The 17,923-nt window shown below is 48.6% G+C and overlaps 1 protein-coding gene across 1 annotated transcript in view; it reads right to left on the reverse strand.

Annotated features, from left to right (window-relative positions):
• ESRRB (estrogen-related receptor beta) overlaps positions 1-17,923 on the reverse strand; it is a 129,592-nt gene that overhangs the window by 5,795 nt on the left and 105,874 nt on the right. The window contains exons 4-6 of the mRNA XM_011988304.1: positions 11,306-11,416; positions 10,674-10,835; positions 1,454-1,723 (exon numbers count right to left, since the gene is read on the reverse strand). Of these exons, the coding sequence (XP_011843694.1) occupies positions 1,454-1,723; positions 10,674-10,835; positions 11,306-11,416 (543 nt within the window). The remainder of the gene's footprint in view (positions 1-1,453; positions 1,724-10,673; positions 10,836-11,305; positions 11,417-17,923) is intronic.

Genomic DNA, 17,923 nt, shown 5'->3' on the forward strand with positions numbered 1-17,923 from the left:
AAAAAAAAAAAAAAAAAAAAAAAAAGGAAGTACTTGGAAGAGGTGCTCAGAATATCCCCACTGAACACACAAGAACACTGAGTTACCCAAGGTCATACTGCTAGGAAGTGTCAGAGACAGAATTTGAACTTGGGTCTATCTGACCCAGACCTGGACGGTTAACTCAGCCACACACTGCTCTGCAGCAGAATCATGTGTGTGATTCCTGACATGTGCTCTCTTTAGGGAGGGTACCCTGTATTTATCCTTCTTCTGCAGCCCCTGGCACCCAGCACCATTCCCTGAATAGTGTGGAAGCTCTCTCAGTGCGGATAATGGTTCCATTCAAGTTCACTCACTGGCATTCCCCAGTGCCTGCCTTTCTCCTCAGATAATCTAGCCAGAAGCTGGTGGATGCTAATGAAATGGAGTGAGTCCTCCTCTGTAACTCCAGCTTAAACCACTCAGTTGGGAAGGTTATCCTCCTGTGTTCAAGCAATTTGACTGAAAGATTCAAGGAATGGGGTATAGGTTCAGGTTGATATTGGAATCAGAGGATCTTGGTTTGACTCTTAACTCTGACACTTTTTAACTGTGTGACCCTGGGTGATTTTCTTTACTTTTCCAGGTCTCGGTTTCCACATCTGTAAAATGGGGTTACAACAATAAGAATTTTACTCTCAGATTGTTTGTAAGAATTCAATAAACTCCTAGCTAATTTAATAAGTTGACACTGAGCGTGGTGGCTCATACCTGTAGTGCCAACACTTTGGGAGGCTGAGGTGAGAGGATTGCTTGAGTCCAGGAGTTTGGGACCAGCCTGGGCAACATAGTGAGACCCCATCTCAATAAAAAATAGAAATAAGAATTAGCTGGAGTGATGGCACATGCCTGTAGTCCCAGCTACTCAGGAGGCTGAGGTGGGAGGATGACTTGAGCCAAAAGTTTGAGACTGCAGTGAACTAGGATCAAGCCACAGCACTCCTACCTGGGCAACAGAACAAGACCTTGTCTATAATAAACAAATAAATAATTGAGTGCTTTTTATGTGCCAAGCATGTTGCAAGCAATATAATTATGTATAAAGAAATCCTGTCAATAGCCTTGTAGAGTAGGGACTGTTTGCTGCCTTCCTTTTACTGATGAAGAAACTGAGGCACAGAGTGAAGCAACCTGCCCAACTGGTAGACACAGGATTTGCTCCTTAGCAATGTGGCCTCAGAACCCATGTCCTTAGCCAGTGTGCCAGTCTGGATGTCTGAGGCTTAGGAAATGCTCAGCCAGTGCCAGCCTTCATCACCAACTTTTTATCTGCAAGCCACCTCTCGGACAATCTTCGGTGATAAAAATTTCAGTGTTTTCTTTTCATCTCTACCCAAGGCAGCCAGTCCTGCCCACAGGCCCCAGAGATGGGCTCACTAGGCCCATGCAGACCCCTATAATCTCCCCCTCCAGGCCCCGCTGCCGCCCTTACCGGAGTTGGCGAGGGCCAGGGCCTTGAGCGTCACAAACTCCTCCTTTTCCACCTTGAGCTTCTTGTACCTGCGCACCAGCTGCAGGATGGCCCGGTAGAGCTCCAGCAGCCCCGCGAGGCGGGAGTGCTCCTCATCCATGATGTAGTCCTCAGCATACACCAGCTTGTCGTCATAGGGCAGCGAGCGGTACACGATGCCCAGGATGAGGATCTCCATCCAGGCACTCTGCAGCAGGCTCATCTGGTCCCCCAGGGAGAGGTTCGAGAAGCCTGCGGGAAGAGGGGACACAGAGGGCAGTGGCAGGTCAGAAGGGCGGACCAGGAGCCTCCCTGGGGCTCGCTAGGGGGCAGAGGTTGTAGGGTGTGGCTGTGTCTCTGGCACCTTTGGTTCCTGTCCCCGGGCCTTCCTTGTGTGGTGTAAGACTCACTGTCCTCCCCTTGGGGAATGTGTCAGACTTGGAATTCACGGAAAAGACTGAAATAAGAAGAACTCAGTCAATGTTGACAGTTGTTCCTATCATTATTATTGTTAGTTCTATGGTATTTTCCAAATGTCTGTAGAGGCTTTTTGATTCATTCAATGCATTTGTAGTTAGAGGAGTGACTGAGTACATACTGGAACCAGGAAGCAGCATTACGAGCTCTCGGCCACTCTGGGGAGTTTCCAGGGCCCACTCTCTGCTCAAACCAGACGAGGCTTTCGTGTTTGAAAATGACACCTGATCCTTGATGCAGCCTCAGCTGTGCAGAAACCCACAGGCCTTCCCAAGAATGAGGACACAGCTGTTCAAAGCCACAGGGGAAGGCCCCAGCGACCACAGCCTGGGGCTGCTAAGAGATCAAGAGTCCCCGGGGTCAGGGGCACTTTCTCACAGGACAGCCTGTCCTCCCAGAGTCAGAGCACCCCTTCCTGGGCCATCATTCTCTGCTTCACGATGACCCAGCAGTCCTGTTCTGGGAGCTTGGAATCATGGGAGTTCCCCGCTCCCTGCTACTGAGGAGGCTGATTCCACAGTGAAAATGAAGCTGGGCATGGAGAAGGCTCCAGAATTGCGACACTGTCTCGTCCAGTGAGCTCTGGATATTGCCTGGGTTGAACGCTGACTCCCATTTACTAGCTGTAGGCTGACCTTGTGGAAACCATGCAACTTCTCCAAACCTTACTTTCCTCATTTAGGAAATGGTTTTATAGTAGGGTCTACTTCAGAGAGTTGCTGTGAGGTCTAATTGAGACGATGATTCCAGAACAAACTAAGTATTTACCGAGCTATTATTACTAATGATGAGATGAGAGTCCTCATCTGCAAAACAATGATAATATACTGGAATTGCATTATACACGTACTTAAATTAGGCAAAGTCAATTAACATCTTGATTTATAGGAGAGTAAGACAGAGTAAGTAAATAAATAAGTTGGCTGATTTTCAAACATCTTAACCACCGAACACAAGGCAGTAACTTCACTGGAGATTCAAACAGAAACTCAGTGACTGGTTCTAACATGGACATGCTGGATTTATTCAAAGAATTGTTGCACCATGCACTATGGGTAACGGACATGAAGGGATTTTTTTCAGGGTTAGTTTTGCCTAGGAAGGACTTTCTACTTCATTTGCTGACTTAGACCCCATCCCTGGCTGGAAGCCACTTTCTGATGTGGGGTGCTGTGGGGGTGAAGAGAGAAGATGCATGTAAAGTGCTGGGCACCTCTCCCGGCGCCATCAGCACTCAACACGCTAGGGTGCTGGTAATGGCTGCGGCTGTTGTTACTATTAATACTATTGTTGTTGTTGGCACACCATTGGCATCACTCACTTCTCCTCTCTGGACTTGTCTGGAGGTCTGGGTGGTCCTGAGCTTCTGGATCACCCAGCTCTTTGGCTTGTGTGGTCTACTCCATCCATCTGCTGTCCTCTGTCTTCAAATGCCACTTCTTCCCTGGCTTCCACACAGGGCATGGCAGTTGAACCTTAGGGGGCACTCCTGGAGCTGAAGGCCCCCAACTTGGCAGGCCACCCTTACCCTGTGAGCATTCTCCAAGTGAATTATCACGGTGCCCAAGACCGACGGCTCAGATCACCACCGGCTAACAGAATCCGTGGGTGATCAACCAAAGAGCAGGAGTGATTACACCGACTGACACGGGCGAGCTTTGATTGATGCACCTTCTCAAGGGAGAGGCTGTGACAGGGGGTCAGGGTGTGTGTGTGTGTTTGTGTGTGTGTGTGTGTGTGTGTGTGTGGTTGTCCAGATTCCCTGCATGGGAGAGGGTGTGTGGCTGCCTGTGGTGGCCGGGGGAGCTGGGAGGTAATAAAAGATAGATAGAAATGGACATCCAATTTCCCTTATCAGGTCTCTGAGTAGGAGAGAGGCCTTGGGCAACATTAATTAACAGATACCAATCAGCCAGCACGGGAGAGTGTGTGGGGGGAGTGTAGGACAGCTCTGGGGAGGGGGTCTAAAAGCAGACAGACTGGAGGGGAGATGGAGGAGGAGAGCAGGAGCAAAATTAGCAGACAGCTGAATTGGAAGGTGGCAGAGAGAGAGGATGAGGTAAGGACTAGGCTTCTGGAAACGCAGGGGAAAAGTCCCCTGTGCAGTGAATCATGCAGGTACAATCATTAGGATGTTACTAGAATGCTTTCCTGCCCTTTGAGACATTCAGCAAAAACTTACTGAGCACCTACTAAGTGCCAGGCCTGTGCTAGGCACCGGGGACAGAATGGTGTGCTCAGTCCAGAACTGCTCCCTGCCTTCAAGGGCTTACAGTGAAGGGGAAGACACACACCAAGGGGTACAAATCAGCACAAAGTTAGAATATGAGAAGAGCTACAGCAAATGCAGGGCTCTGAGAGCGTGTAACTGGGGAAGGTGGTCCAAACAAGAGTCTAGGGAAGGCTTTGTGGAAGGGGAGCCTTGAGGGCTGAGCTCTCCAGTGGGGTGGTGAGGGCACCTTTGATGAGGCACATGCCCAGGTGCCCCTGGTTGGCCCATCCCAGCTCTGAGTTCCCAGGATGCACAGACACTGAGCTCTTCCTTCCCCTACCCCCACGGCTAAGCACAGCAAAGAAGCTGCCTGACAAACCTTTGCAGCTAAAAGGAGAGAGAGGATGGACAAATGCCATGGGCTTCGACTCCCAGGAGACAAGAAAATGTGCCCACGGTACTTGGTTAGACACTCTAAGATCTTTGGACCCAGATTCAGGGCTAGCTGCCTTTGCCTGTCTTGTAGGAGTCAGGCTCTGCCCTTCAGTGGTGGGAGGGAGACCGGACTTGGAAAGTTCTGTGCCACCATGGGAGGATGTACCCGGGAGACCTGTTCCCAAACCTCTGCTAGGCTGCTTTGAGTTCTGGACTCAGTCCCTGATTGCGCTCTTACTCCCTGAACATTTTCAAAAAGCCCTGAAAATAGCTTTGATAATCCACATGTATACTCCAAAGCACTGAATGGTAATATAGCCTTCTTCATTTTGTGCAAGGAAGGGAGGGGGAGATATTTGATATCTTTTAACATCTGAAATAGTTCAAATATTTTCTAATATTTGCAAAAAGAAACACCAGAAGGAAGATTGAGAAAGAAAAAATGGTGACTTCCAGGAGGTTGGAGGGGAGGGGACAGGGAGAGGTGAGACTTCTGTTATATACATTTGTGTCTACATTTGGCTTCTGAACCCTGTCAGTGATTAAGATGCTTAAAAATAAAAGTAAGTCATAAATATAATTAAATTAAAAATAAAATAAAAGGCATGTTCCCTTCAACCTAGCAATTCTACCACTAGAAATTTCTCCTAGTGGCCAGGCACGGTGGCTCACGCCTGTAATCCCAAACTTTGGGGGCCGAGGTGGGAGGATCACGTGAGCCCAGGAGTGTAAGGCCAGCCTGGGCAACATGGCAAAACCCCATCTCTACAAATAATTTAAAAATTAGCCGGACATGGTGGTGCATGCCTGTGATCTCAGCTACTCGGGAGGCTACGGCGGGAGGATCGCTTGAACCCACGTGGTCAAAACTCCAGTAAGCCAAGATCACGCCACTGCATTCCAGCCTGGATGACAAAGCGAGATCCTGGCTCAAAAAGAAAAAAAAAAAAAAAGAAATTTCTCCTAGAAAGAAAAATATGAATAAAGACATAAAGATAAATGTAAAAGGGTATTAGATCCCTGCTTGAAACTATTCAAAATAGAAAAAAAAGAAGGTAACTAATGTAATACATGTGATTATTATATAAATGTAATTTTTAGTTAAACGAATGTGCCAAGTAAGGTAGAACTCTGTGTGGACGTGGAACGATACACAGGGGCAAAAAGGGTGTCATCGTATGAGCACAGAGATCAGATTCCTAACTGCTGCTCACGCTGCCGCTCAGTGCCTCAGTTTCCTCTTCTGTAAAATGGGAATAATAACAGCACTCACCTCATGGGGTTGTTCAGATTAAATGAGCTGACACGTGGAACACTTAGAACCTTGCTTAGTGCAGGTAAGTGCTATTATTTTGTATAATTAAATGGAAAAAGCAGGTGTAAAGTAGTGTTAGGGTATAAGCCCATGGACTGAGGGACATACACACGCCCCACCCACACACACACCCCACACAGTGGTTGTATCTGCCCAGGAAATTCCCGGAAGGAAGCGTAGGATGGGGAATTTGGAACTCTTAATTTCGACCCATCTGTCCCATCTGACGTCTTTCCTAGAACCACAAATTCTTTTATTTAAAATCCAGAGGGAGCCCAGGCACTCCTCCCTGCCCTTCAGTAAAGCGCCTTCCACCCCTGCCTCCCTCAGCTGGGCTGGGTCTCATGCTCAAGTTATTAGTAACTCTGGGACCAAGAGGCCCCTGAAGAGGCTACCAGGACAGTCTGGGGGTGGCCTGTGCCCCTGGGAGTGCAGGGGTGTCCCTGTGCCGGGCTCATGCAGTCGGCACTGCCCCCTCGAGGCTCTTAGGCCTGCCCAGAGCTCCTGGCTCCCTGGGCTCCCACTTGGAGCTCCGCTGCCCCAGGAAAATTGTTTTATCTGCACCAACTCATCTAATAACATTCAGGCTCTTCCCAAGCTCCCCATCCCCCCGTCTGTGATTTGGCATCAAAAGCTCCTAGAATTGAAGAAGGAAAAAAAAAAAGCACATAATTTGTGGCAAGTGGAGTTCATAATCTGTTAATTTATGATCGTTTCTGTCGACCTGGAGGGCCATTAGCAGAGGTAATAAAGGGAGATGTAATTATAGGATCTGGGGCCACTTCAGACACAGCTGCTGTCACTCGGCAGCTCATATTTCATTGAGCCAGACGGGGGCTACCTGGGAGCAGCGCAGCTGAGGGACTTTTGTGAGGAGGCCTCTGGGGATGCCCTGCACATGGGAACCTGGGCAGGGCAGGGTGGTGGAGGCTCCCTGGGCAGGCTCTCCTGGCCGGCACAGGCATGTGGCTGCCCAGGGAGGCAGGATGGCAGGCTCGGGTCATTTGGAGGAGGCTGCAATTCATCAAGTGATTCCCCACTGCCTATTAAAGGCTGCTAGCTCTTGATCTCATGGAATAAGAGGTGGACACTCTAAAGACTTGGGCTTGCCCTATGGAGAACCCAATACTTGGAACATTCAACTCAAGGTAAAAAACCTGCATTTGGGGTAGGACAATGTCAGACTGACTTGAACAATGGCTGGGATTCTGAGTGAACCAAGTTCACCCTGGAAGTCAGCCTTGTTCCAAATGGGATCCTTGGGGCAAAATTAGTTCCTTGTCTCAGCCACAATTCCTATCGGGACCTCATGTATAGTGACTTCTCAATATGTGCATGCAAAGCTAAGTGTGCAATGCCCTCTGTGTGCCAGGCTAGAAGACACTGAAGCATGAGATGTGGTACCCTGTGTTTAAGGACAGTGGCCTAAATTCTTCACAGCTTTACTCCTGAGCAGCCTGGAGTGGCCAGTCCCCCTCTTTCTGTCTGTGCAGGCACCAGAATGGACAGAAGCCAATATAGGCCCAAGGGTGGGCTCCAGCTTGTATCCTCCCTACTCAACCAGCTCTCTCTCTCTCTCTCTCTCTCTCTCTCAGGGCTAGGGAGACTGTCAGATGCATTTTCCATCTAATCTGAGATGGGATAAAGTTGATTAGTTTAAAAATATCAGGCACCTGGCCAGGTACAGTGGCTCACGCCTATAATCCCAGCACTTTGGGAGGCTGAGGCAAGTGGATCCCTTGAGGTCAGGAGTTTGAGATCAGCCTGGCCAACATGGTGAAACCCCATCACTACTAAAAATAGAAAAAAAAAAAAAATTAGCCAGGTGTGGTGGCACGTGCCTGTAGTCCCAGCTACTCGGGAGGCTGAGGCAAGAGAATCGCTTGAACCTAGGAGGTGGAGATTGCAGTGAGCTGAGAACGTACCACTGCACTCCAGTCTGGGCAAGTGAGCAGAGACTCCATCTCAAAAAAAAAAAAAAAAATCGAGAACTTGATTGTGTCATTGCCTTTAGTAGGAGGTTTTCTTTTCTTTCTTTTTTTTTTTTTTTTTTTGAGACGGAGTCTCACTCTGTCTCCGAGGCTGGAATACAATGGCGCAATCTCAGCTCACTGCAACCTCCGCCTCCCGGGTTCAAGCAATTCTCCTGCCTCAGCCTCCTGAGTAGCTGGGACTACAGGTGCCCACCACCATGCCTGGCTAGTTGTTCTATTTTTAGTAGAGATGGGGTTTCACCGTGTTAGTCAGGATGGTCTCGATCTCCTGACCTTGTGATCTGTCCACCTCGGCCTCCCAAAGTGCTGGGATTGCAGGCGAGAGCCACTGTGCCCGGCCAGTATGAGGTTTTCATGCAGTGGCAGGAGACTTCACTAATTAATTTTACCTTAAACACTGGAAGGTCAGGAGGCAAAGAATTCAGCATGCAGATTTATGCAAAATAGGCAAATTAGCATTTAAGATGGACAACTGAGCCCCTGTTTTTATTTCATTTTATTTTTTTTACCAAAAAGAATTCAGCTTTGGACAAGGATAAATGAAGCCATGAAAGGAGGCTTTTATTACTATTAGCAACTACAACAGCCCTGGTAAGCGTCTCTGCCATTCGTACACACTAAGTGCGCTACATCCTCACGGCAATCCCGTGAGGGGCTCTATCGGGATTCCCACTTTACAGACAAGGACATTGAAGCTCTGAAAAATTCAGTATGTTGCACAAGGCCAGTAAGGACAGAGCTGAGATGAAAGCCCAGGCTGCCTGATTCAAAAGTCTATGGCTTTAGCACCCACTCTGCTCTAGCCCTGCTGTCTTGGTTGGGCACAGATGGGAGATAGAGCTGGAGGTGGAAAGGCACAGGGAAAAATGAGTGCAGGGGAGACATGGTCTCCTTGTCCTATCTACTTCCTCCGTGGTGTTGCAGGGGTAGGGTTGTGGAATAACGAAGCATTGACCCAGGGGACCGCCAGGCGCCACTCATGAGCCATTGCTAGGATGCAGGATCTGTTCAACCTAGAACAGGAGTGTGGGGGTGGGGACAGGGGTACCTGTACCCAATTTGGCCCTGGGTTAGTGGAGCAATCCAGGCTGAAGTGTCTTAAGCAGTGGCCTGACCCCACATCTGTGCTGAACCAGCACTGGGCAGATTCAAAAACTACTGAGTGTATAATCCCCGAGAGGTTGAGCTCCTTAGTAAGGGCGTACCAGCCCAGATCCCTGGTCAGAATGCCCAGGGGCCACCGGGCAGTCCCTGCCAGCAGAGTCTCTGGGCCATCTGATATCTTTGTGCGTCCCTGTCCTTTAACTTGGGCATGCAAGGTCTCACATGGAAGGACTTTTTTTATTCCCTCAATCAACTGTGGGCCTTGGGCCAGGCATGGTGGCTCACGCCTATAATCCCAGCACTTTGGGAGGCCAAGGTGGGCAGATCACTTGAGGTCAGGAGTTTGAGACCAGCTTGGCCAACATGGCAAAACCCTGTCTCTACTAAAAATAGAAAAAAATTAGCTGGGCGTGGTGGCGGACGCCTGTAATGGCAGCTACTCGGGAGGCTGAGGACCGAGAATCACTTGAACCTGGGAGGCGAAGGTTGCAGTGAGCCGAGATCGCGCCATTGCACTCCAGCCTGGGCAACAGGGCAAGACTCTCTCAAAAAAACAAACAAAAAAAACAACTGTGGGCCTTGGTATCCAAAGTCTGGGACACCTTTGCTGTATCATCTGCATGCTGTATTCACCTTTCAGAGCCACAACAAATGAAACACAGATCTACAGACAGGAAGCTGACTTGTCCCATGTTCACGGTGAGGCATCACCAGAAAGATCAAAGGAGTTTCTACCACACTCTGAGTCAACATTTTAGAGTCTTAAAGGAGTTGAGGAATAAACTGCACAGAGAAAGGCCCCCAATATGTATGTAATGTAGAATACATGCGTGTTGGTGTCTACAAAAATAAAAAAGCTCCTGCCATCTGCCCAGACCTAGAGAGGCTGAAAGCAGGGTTTGGGTCCACACACAGCGAAGAGAAGTCCACACAGCCTGAAACATGTAACACACACTTTCCGCACCAGAAAGGCCCTTAAAATCTCAGAAGCCAACCCAGAGACAGGCCTCCCTTAGAGAACAGACGAATGGCAATAGTGGGCATGCAACCGATGCCAGCACATGCCAGACACTGTGCCGAACGCTCCACGAAACACAGGATCTCCTTTCATGCTCACATCAAAGCTCACAAAGTGGGGGACTCTTGTATTCCCATTTGACAGAGAGGTCAGGTGGCCTCTAGGGTTACTCAGCTAGTAAGCTGCAGACCCAGAATTGGAATCCCAATCTGATTCCCAAGCCCGTGCTCTTCACTGCTCCGTTCTGCTGCCTCCAATAGGAAGAGAGAGTCAGTCTTTCTTCTGTTGTTTTCCGGCATTGTTCCAATAAGGTCTACAGGAAAACCCTACTCTTTGCCCTTTAAGGGCTCAAGGAACTTTTTCTTTGAATATTACACTAATTGTAGATTCAAACATGGCCCCACCTTGAATGATAACTAATTCTGAAGAGCCTGCAGCAGTGTATAAGCCTCACTGGGCCCTCTAACTACCTGTTCCTCTCCAATGCTACAAGGAGAGAAGAGGAGCTCAGAGAAACAGGCCTGCCAGGATTTCACAGGCCTTCTGGGGTCCAGGATCTGGGCATCAGAAGCACAGCCATTGGGTAGGCTGCGGGGATGCTGGCTGAGTGTCCCTGGCCATACTCTCCCCTGGTCCCACATGCTCACCTGGGATGTGCTTGGCCCAGCCAATGATGACCACAAGCTCTCGGTCTGCCAGGTCACAGAGAGTGGTCAGGGCCTTGATGTCCCCCTCAGGCATACCGGGGGGAGGCATGGCGTAGAGCTTGTCCGGCTCGGCCACCAGTAGGTATGAGACAATCTTGGTCACTGCAACAACCAAAGAAGGAAAGGTAAACGCTGGGAAAAGAGGAAAGGGGCCGGGGTGGAGGCTCAGATGGGTCAGGAAGCAAAGTCGGGTTCCTAAGAGCCCCAGGAAGGTCAAAGTGGCTGTAATCTCCCCTCCTGTTCTGGCTCCATGAAGTTGATGATAGCAGTGATCTGGGATATTGAGAAATATCCCTCCAAGGGAAGTTGCCTGATGAATTCTCCAGGAGGAACCTGCAGAGCAACCTTGGGTGGGTGGCAAGGGGAGCATGTTCTGGACATTGGGGCCTGTGGCTTGTCAGGACCATGCTTCAATTGGAGTCACATTCTAAATGTGCCAGGCACTGATGTCACCTCCCCAAGATCCATATTGTCTCATGACCCAGTGGTGGGAAGATGACGTTTCCCTAAGGGATGCCTGATGTTCCAGGTACAGAGACGATCTGGCAAAAAGGACAGGGACTGACACTCACATGGCTTTTTAGCAGGTGGAGAAATTTGTAAGCTCAGGTACGGGCTGCTCTCTGAGTCCAGCCGTCGCTTGTATTTCTGGCGGCCTCCACGCACTCGATCAAGGCGCACACCTATTGGGGAGCAAAGGGAAAAGATCTCAGGAGTTGTTCAACATCACCAGGGTAGAAGCACTGACTTTGGAATTTCAGCACTGGCTGGATCCTTCAGGGCCATGCTCAGATGACCTCTGACAGCTGCCCCATGGCCAGCCTCAGGTCAGGTGGCTGGACAATCCTAAAATAATTGTCTAACAGTAATGGCGCATCCCAGTTGCCCCAGGCCTGGTCCTGTCTCTCTGGATTCAGCATCCTTCTGAAATCCATCTCAAGCAACCCTCAGCCCTTGGTTCTCCTTATCTCAACAAAGACACTCTACCAAGTGCTGGCGGAAAAAGTCACATTATGTTAGATCTGCTTTGAATCCAGGGAGGGTTAAGTTAACTTGCCAACAAAAGAAAGGAATCCCAATCATTCACAGGCACTTCAGGGGTTTTCACATTTTCCACATAAGAAGCATCTGAGGAGGCACTCATTACCAAAGTCAATTTCTAGATCCCACTCTCTGAGGTTCTAGCATAATGCTCTAGAGTCTGTCTTTACACAAGTCCCCAGGGGCTGGGAATGCAACAGTTGGACTGGCCACCTCTGGACCGGAAAATCCGTGCCTGGAAATATCTTGAAAGTAGGTTCAAAAGCAGCCGTGGCTACTCCACGTTGACACCCACTTCCAGGAGTGAGAGTTTACCCTGGAGAGAACTGTCATTGTCACTGTATCCAACTTGCCTTCCAGAAGTCTGCCTCACCCACAGCTCCTGCTGCCTGGACAGACACGATGGTACCATTTCAAGCCCCCTACCAGCAGATCAAAGGCACAGGGCCTCAGGTGGGCACACAGCTCAGACTGGCTACCCACTGATGTGGCCTGGCCTGCAAGGATGAATCCCAACAAATTGGTTACAAAGTATGAACCAGCTCAAAAGCACCAGCGAGCAGGTGCCCCAAGCATGGTGCTGGGGCCCTGTGGAACCTGGAAGCCACTTCTGCTTTCTAGCTGTGGCTCTTCCAGGCCAGCCTCAGACAATGTCCCTTCTTGGAGTCCCTGCCTCGAGCTCACAGAACAGCTCCCTTTTCCTGACCATGAAATGGGCCTTGACTGAAACACACAAGAAATCAGACACGGAGACCAGAGTCCTCAGAGAAGCAAGCTGGTTGCCACCTCAGCCTCTGCTGTGACAGGCCAGGTTCAACTTCTGTTCTTTTCCCCAAAGGCGGTGAGTATCACCCTCACAGAGCCCCTCACAGTTGACCTTCAGGGCCCTGTCTTTCCCTTTTCTAATAAACTCTGGTGCTTCCTAGATCGGGAGCAGAAGAAAGAGAATCTTCATCCCTGTCCCAGCCTTGTCCATCCTTCAGCCCCAGAGGGTTGGCTGCCAGTCCCCCGGATTCAGGCCTTTCTCCAGAAGAGGCAAGGGGAAGCCTGAACAATGGTTACTTAGTGGAATGACGATTTAGAGCCCATTCATGCCTGGGGCTATTTTCTGGCTGTTTCTTTATTAGGATGTACAGCTACTAAATTTAAGTCCCTGGGAAGGAGGAAGTTTCCTAGAGCAACTGAAAGCAAAATTACTTTGTTTACTGAATGAGTGGAGAAAATTCCTTTAAGTGCGCATTGCCCTAAAGGGCTTTCGGGGTGCTGAGGACACTACCCCCCACCCCTTTGCTGTCCCAGGTGTTTTCAGTTCAGGACTCCAGGTCACATCCCCCGCTGGAGGGCAAGAATGCTGTGAGCTCACTGAGAGAGCCTATAACTCCACATTTTTGTCAGCAATGTCTTTTTCAACCCCACAACTTGGTGCATTTGTACCTGGTGCTACATGGTTGCAGTGAACGTTTTTTAGTCGGGGAGAGGGGGAGTCTATTCAGCAGCCCACCCAGGCTTCCTGTTTAAAGGAAATTCCCCTGGTCAGGCGCTGGGGCTCACGCCTGTAATCCCAGCACTTTGGGAGGTCATGGTGGATGGATGCCTTGAGGTCAGGAGTTTGAGATCAGCCTGGCCACCATGGCGAAACCCCATCTCTACTAAAAATACAAAAATTAGCCAGGTATGGTGGCACATGCCTGTAATTCCAGCTACTCGGGTGGCTGAGGCACAAGAATCACTAGAACTCGGGAGGTGGAGGTTGCAGTGAGCCAAGATTGCACCACTGCATTCCAGCCTGAGTGACAGAGTGACACTCCATCTCAAAGGAAAAATTTTTAAAAAATTTTAAAAAGGTAATCACCCTCTTGGGAATAGGGGAATTGCTGGAAGCCTGCACCTCACCCCTCAATGGATATCTGAGTAGTACACGTTCTTCTCTCTGCCCTCTGGAGGTCAAGGCATGAACCCATGACACAGGCTCAGTCAAGTGCACCATCAAATGGAGGCACAAGGGCAGAGTGAAGGTGAGGACTGATCAGACCAGCAGCGCCTCCACAGCGGAGTGTAGGCAGCCCCTGGCAGTGTGTCCTGGCTACTGGGTGTCCTGCTCTTGGGCTTTCCAGGGATTCTCGTGGTTCTTGTCTGGTTTCTCAATGTACTCTTTGAGCCTCCTGATAGGCTTCCAATAAACTCCCCTTCTGCCTAGAAGGTCAGGTTTTGTAACTGACAACATCTGTTGTTGACTTCTCCAGGAGCAGAATCTGCGACAAGGCTGTGCATGCGGACAGTTTCCAAGGAGGGAAGAAAGCCAGTAACAAATGTGTTCCTGAGGACAGTACTGCTGTGGGCAACTGAGGCTCCCAGCTGCAGGCTGCTTTGGCGCTTCTTGCCTGCCTCCCAGGTCCAGGCTGAGCAGACTCTGGTGGCCAAACAAAGCCCAGGCGTCAGATCAGCACACACACTCACACACACGCACGCATGTATACATGCACACATATGCACACACACACAAATAGAGAGTGCTGAGTAGGTGTGGGCAGGAGCAGTCTCCGCTGTCTTCCTCCTCAAGTGTGGTCTGCAGGCCAGCATCATCGCCATCATTTGAGGCTTGGTGGAAGCCTCGAAATCTCAGGCCTGGCCACAGAGGAATCAGACAAGGTGATTTGCATGGACAACAGAGTTTGAGGAGCACTGCACTAAGGCATCCTAGCAAATACAGCTGTACCATCAACTTGTACCCGTACCTTGGACCCTAAAGGGACAGCTAGATGCCATCCAGCTCCAGACTGAACCTATGTGCTGCCAGCACTTTGGCTCACATTTGTCCCCTCACTCCTCCAAGCCCCTTCAGGGAGGGCAGAAGGAGCAGACACAAACACAGGAAGGATGATTTTTCCTGTGAAAGTTTTTTGGGAAAAGTTCCCTGTCTAGAAAAGCTTTCTGACTCTATCCTGTGACGTGTCTACATAGAAGCCTCCTCTGTTCACTATACCCAGGCCAAACCAAACCCTCCACCAAGCTCTGCTTCCCCTTGGAATGGTGACGGGACCAAGAGTGAAAACGGTCCACCTCATCCATAAGAGACAGTAAGGGCCCCCACTTACTGAGCACCTACTGTATGCCAGGATCTTAAACATATACTCTCCTTGAGTCCAGGACAAGCCCCAACTCCACTTTACTGACCTTCTCTCCTAGATGCCACTGGAATGAACTCTCACTTCCCATCCACCCTGCTTCCTGGCAAGCAGCTGTCAATCACAGTGAGACGTGCTCAACACAAAATAAAAAGAGGTGTCCGTCCTTCAGCAAGGCAAGGAGACGGGCAGCCGCCACCTCTGCTGATGGCTCCATCTGGGGTGTTCTGCGTCCTGATATAGGGCCTGACCTTTCATGGACGTTCAGGAAAGACTTGATATTGAATACAGGGGTGGATGTACCTCTTTCCTCCTCATCCCCATGCCGGGTTTCTTCATGGGCTCCCAGAGCACACTGGGCTTCCCCTACTGACTAGGTGCCCGTTAAGGCCAGGGGCGGTTCACAGTCCTGCCCCAATGTCTGTCAAGGTACCCAAGACACAGCACGTGCTTAGAAAATGAAAGTATTATCATCATCATCATCCTTATTATTACTGTTCCCCAGCATTGCACCCAAGTTTTTGCTAAATCACATTAATAATGATAATGATAACAGCATAATTTGTAAAGGACTCTCTGTATGTATTACCCTACTGAATGCACAAAAATATAAAGCAGGTGCTATTATCCTCATATTCCAAACAAGAAAAACTGAGGCTCAGAGAGATTCAGTAATCTGCCCAATAAAAGACCCAAGGTCTTTGCCATTCCACGGTATGACCTCCCAGGGTACAGCAAATGTAAGTTCTCCTCTGAATTTTCTCCTCCAGATCTTTACAGCATAGTGGTCAATGGCTCCAATCAATATGTGTATCAATTATCAGGTTATGCTGTTAAAAAAAAAAAAAAAAAGTGGCCCAGGCTGGAATGCAGCGGTGCGATCTCGGCTTACTGCAACCTCTGCACCCCTAGCCTGAGGTCGGGGAAGATGGACCCCCACCTAAGTGAAGTGGCCTTCTTCTTTTTTTACTGTTTTTGAGACAGACTCTCACTGTGTGGCCCCGGCTGGAATGCAGTGGTGCGATCTCGGCTCACTGCGATCTCGGCTCACTGCAACCTCTGCCTCCCAGGTTCAAGCCATTCTCATGCCTCAGCCTCCCGAGTAGCTGGGACCATAGGTGTGTGCCACCATGCCAATGGGATGTCAGGGTAAGTCCATGGCGGGACTTCTGGAATGGTTTTGCTTTTCTGAGAAAAGGGACAGACATGTTCAGTGCAGCTCTTTTTGCCTTTCTCTTGCCCCAACATGGAAGGTGAAGCCTACAGCTGTGGCAACCACCTTGCAGTCATGACATGGCTCTCTGAGGACACCAAAGAACACCGGAGAAGAAAGAAAGAGCTGGAGCCCCTGCCGCCATGGCTGAGAGCTCTGTGCAATACAGCAGCTGCCCATCTCCAGGCTTCTTGTAAGGTGGAAAAACCAACTTCATTTATCCATGCTTACGCTGCTATCAGGTTCTCTATAACTTGAGACAGAAAGCAATTTTCACTGACTGATACAATGGGCAATTACTTTTAAAATTAGGATGCTTAAGCCTTACAAACACTAACTGGAAAAAACAACAAGACTTGAACTTGAAATGAGAGTTGCCTTATTGTTTGTGTCCTTATATTAATAAAATATCTAAAAGTAGACTCAGGAAACACATTAAAATACTAATTAACTTACAATTACTGTCTAGGATTATTAGATTTTATCATCTTATGGATACTTTTCTGAATGCAGAAAAGCATTAGTAATGCTCAAATGTAAAGTGTCACATATTTCCAAATACTGTAATAAATACAGATCCTCTGTTTTAACCACCGTTAACACCGTTTAATCCCTTAATGTGTACAGGTCAGAATCTTAATATTTCTGAGTGCTCCATGAATAGAAAAAAATTGATAATCCCTGGAATACATGACCCTGTGCAGATGGAGATCTTGAGTTGAGATCACGCTATTGCACTCCAGCCTGGGCAACAGAGTGAGACTCCATCTAAAAAAAAAAAAAATTAATAATAAAAAAAACCCACTTCACCCTTAAAGATTTTCTGCATCTTGGCCATATCAATGTCAATTGACTGTATCAATATCCTGGTTGTGATATTGTACTGTAGTTTTTAAAGATGTTACCATTAGGGGAAACTGGTAAGTGATGCATGGCATCTCTCTCTATTATTTCTTACAACTGCTTGTGAAGCTGCAATTATCTCAAAATAAGAAGTTTAATTAAAAACTTAAAAAACGATACTGCTGGAAAAGTCAAATGGTGTAACCATGTGGAACATAGTTTGATGGTTCCTCAAAAAGCTAAACAGAATTACCATACGATCCAGCAATCCCACTCTTAGGTATATACCCCCAAAAAACTGAAAAGAGGAATCTGAACATACATCTGTGTAGTGTGGGGAAAAGAAGCAAATTTTCCAAAAATAAAAAGAAGGAATTTGAACAGACACCTGTAGGATAATGTTCACTGCAGCATAATTCACAATAGCCAAAAGATGGAAACAATCCAAGTGTCTGGATAGATGAGTGGAGAAGCAAAGGTGGTATATACGTGAAATGTTACTTAGCCACAGAAAGGAATAAAGTTCTGATATATGCTATAGCATGAATGCACTTTAAAAACACTACGCTAAGGAAAATAAAGCAGACACCAAAGGACAGATATTACGTGATTCCACTTAATCTTTCTTTTTTTTGAGACAATGTCTTGCTCTGTTGCCCAGGCTGCAGTGCAGTGAGTCCATCACAGCTCACTGCAACCTCAAACTACTAGGCTCAAGTGATCCTCCTGCCTCAGCCTCCCCAGTAGCTGGGACTGCAAGTGCACACCACCGCACCCCATTTTTTTTAAGAGACAGGGTCTCACTCTATAGGCCAGGTTGGCTCACGGCAGCCTTGACCTCCCAGCCTCAAGAGATCTTCCCACCTCAGCTCCCACATAGCTAGGACCATAGGCACACGCCACTACACCCAGATAATTAAAAAAAAATTTTTTTTGTAGAGATGGGGGTCTCACTATGTTGCCCAGGC

This window comes from Mandrillus leucophaeus, unplaced genomic scaffold, assembly GCF_000951045.1.
Source record: "Mandrillus leucophaeus isolate KB7577 unplaced genomic scaffold, Mleu.le_1.0 Scaffold326, whole genome shotgun sequence".
Classification (NCBI taxonomy): domain Eukaryota; kingdom Metazoa; phylum Chordata; class Mammalia; order Primates; family Cercopithecidae; genus Mandrillus; species Mandrillus leucophaeus.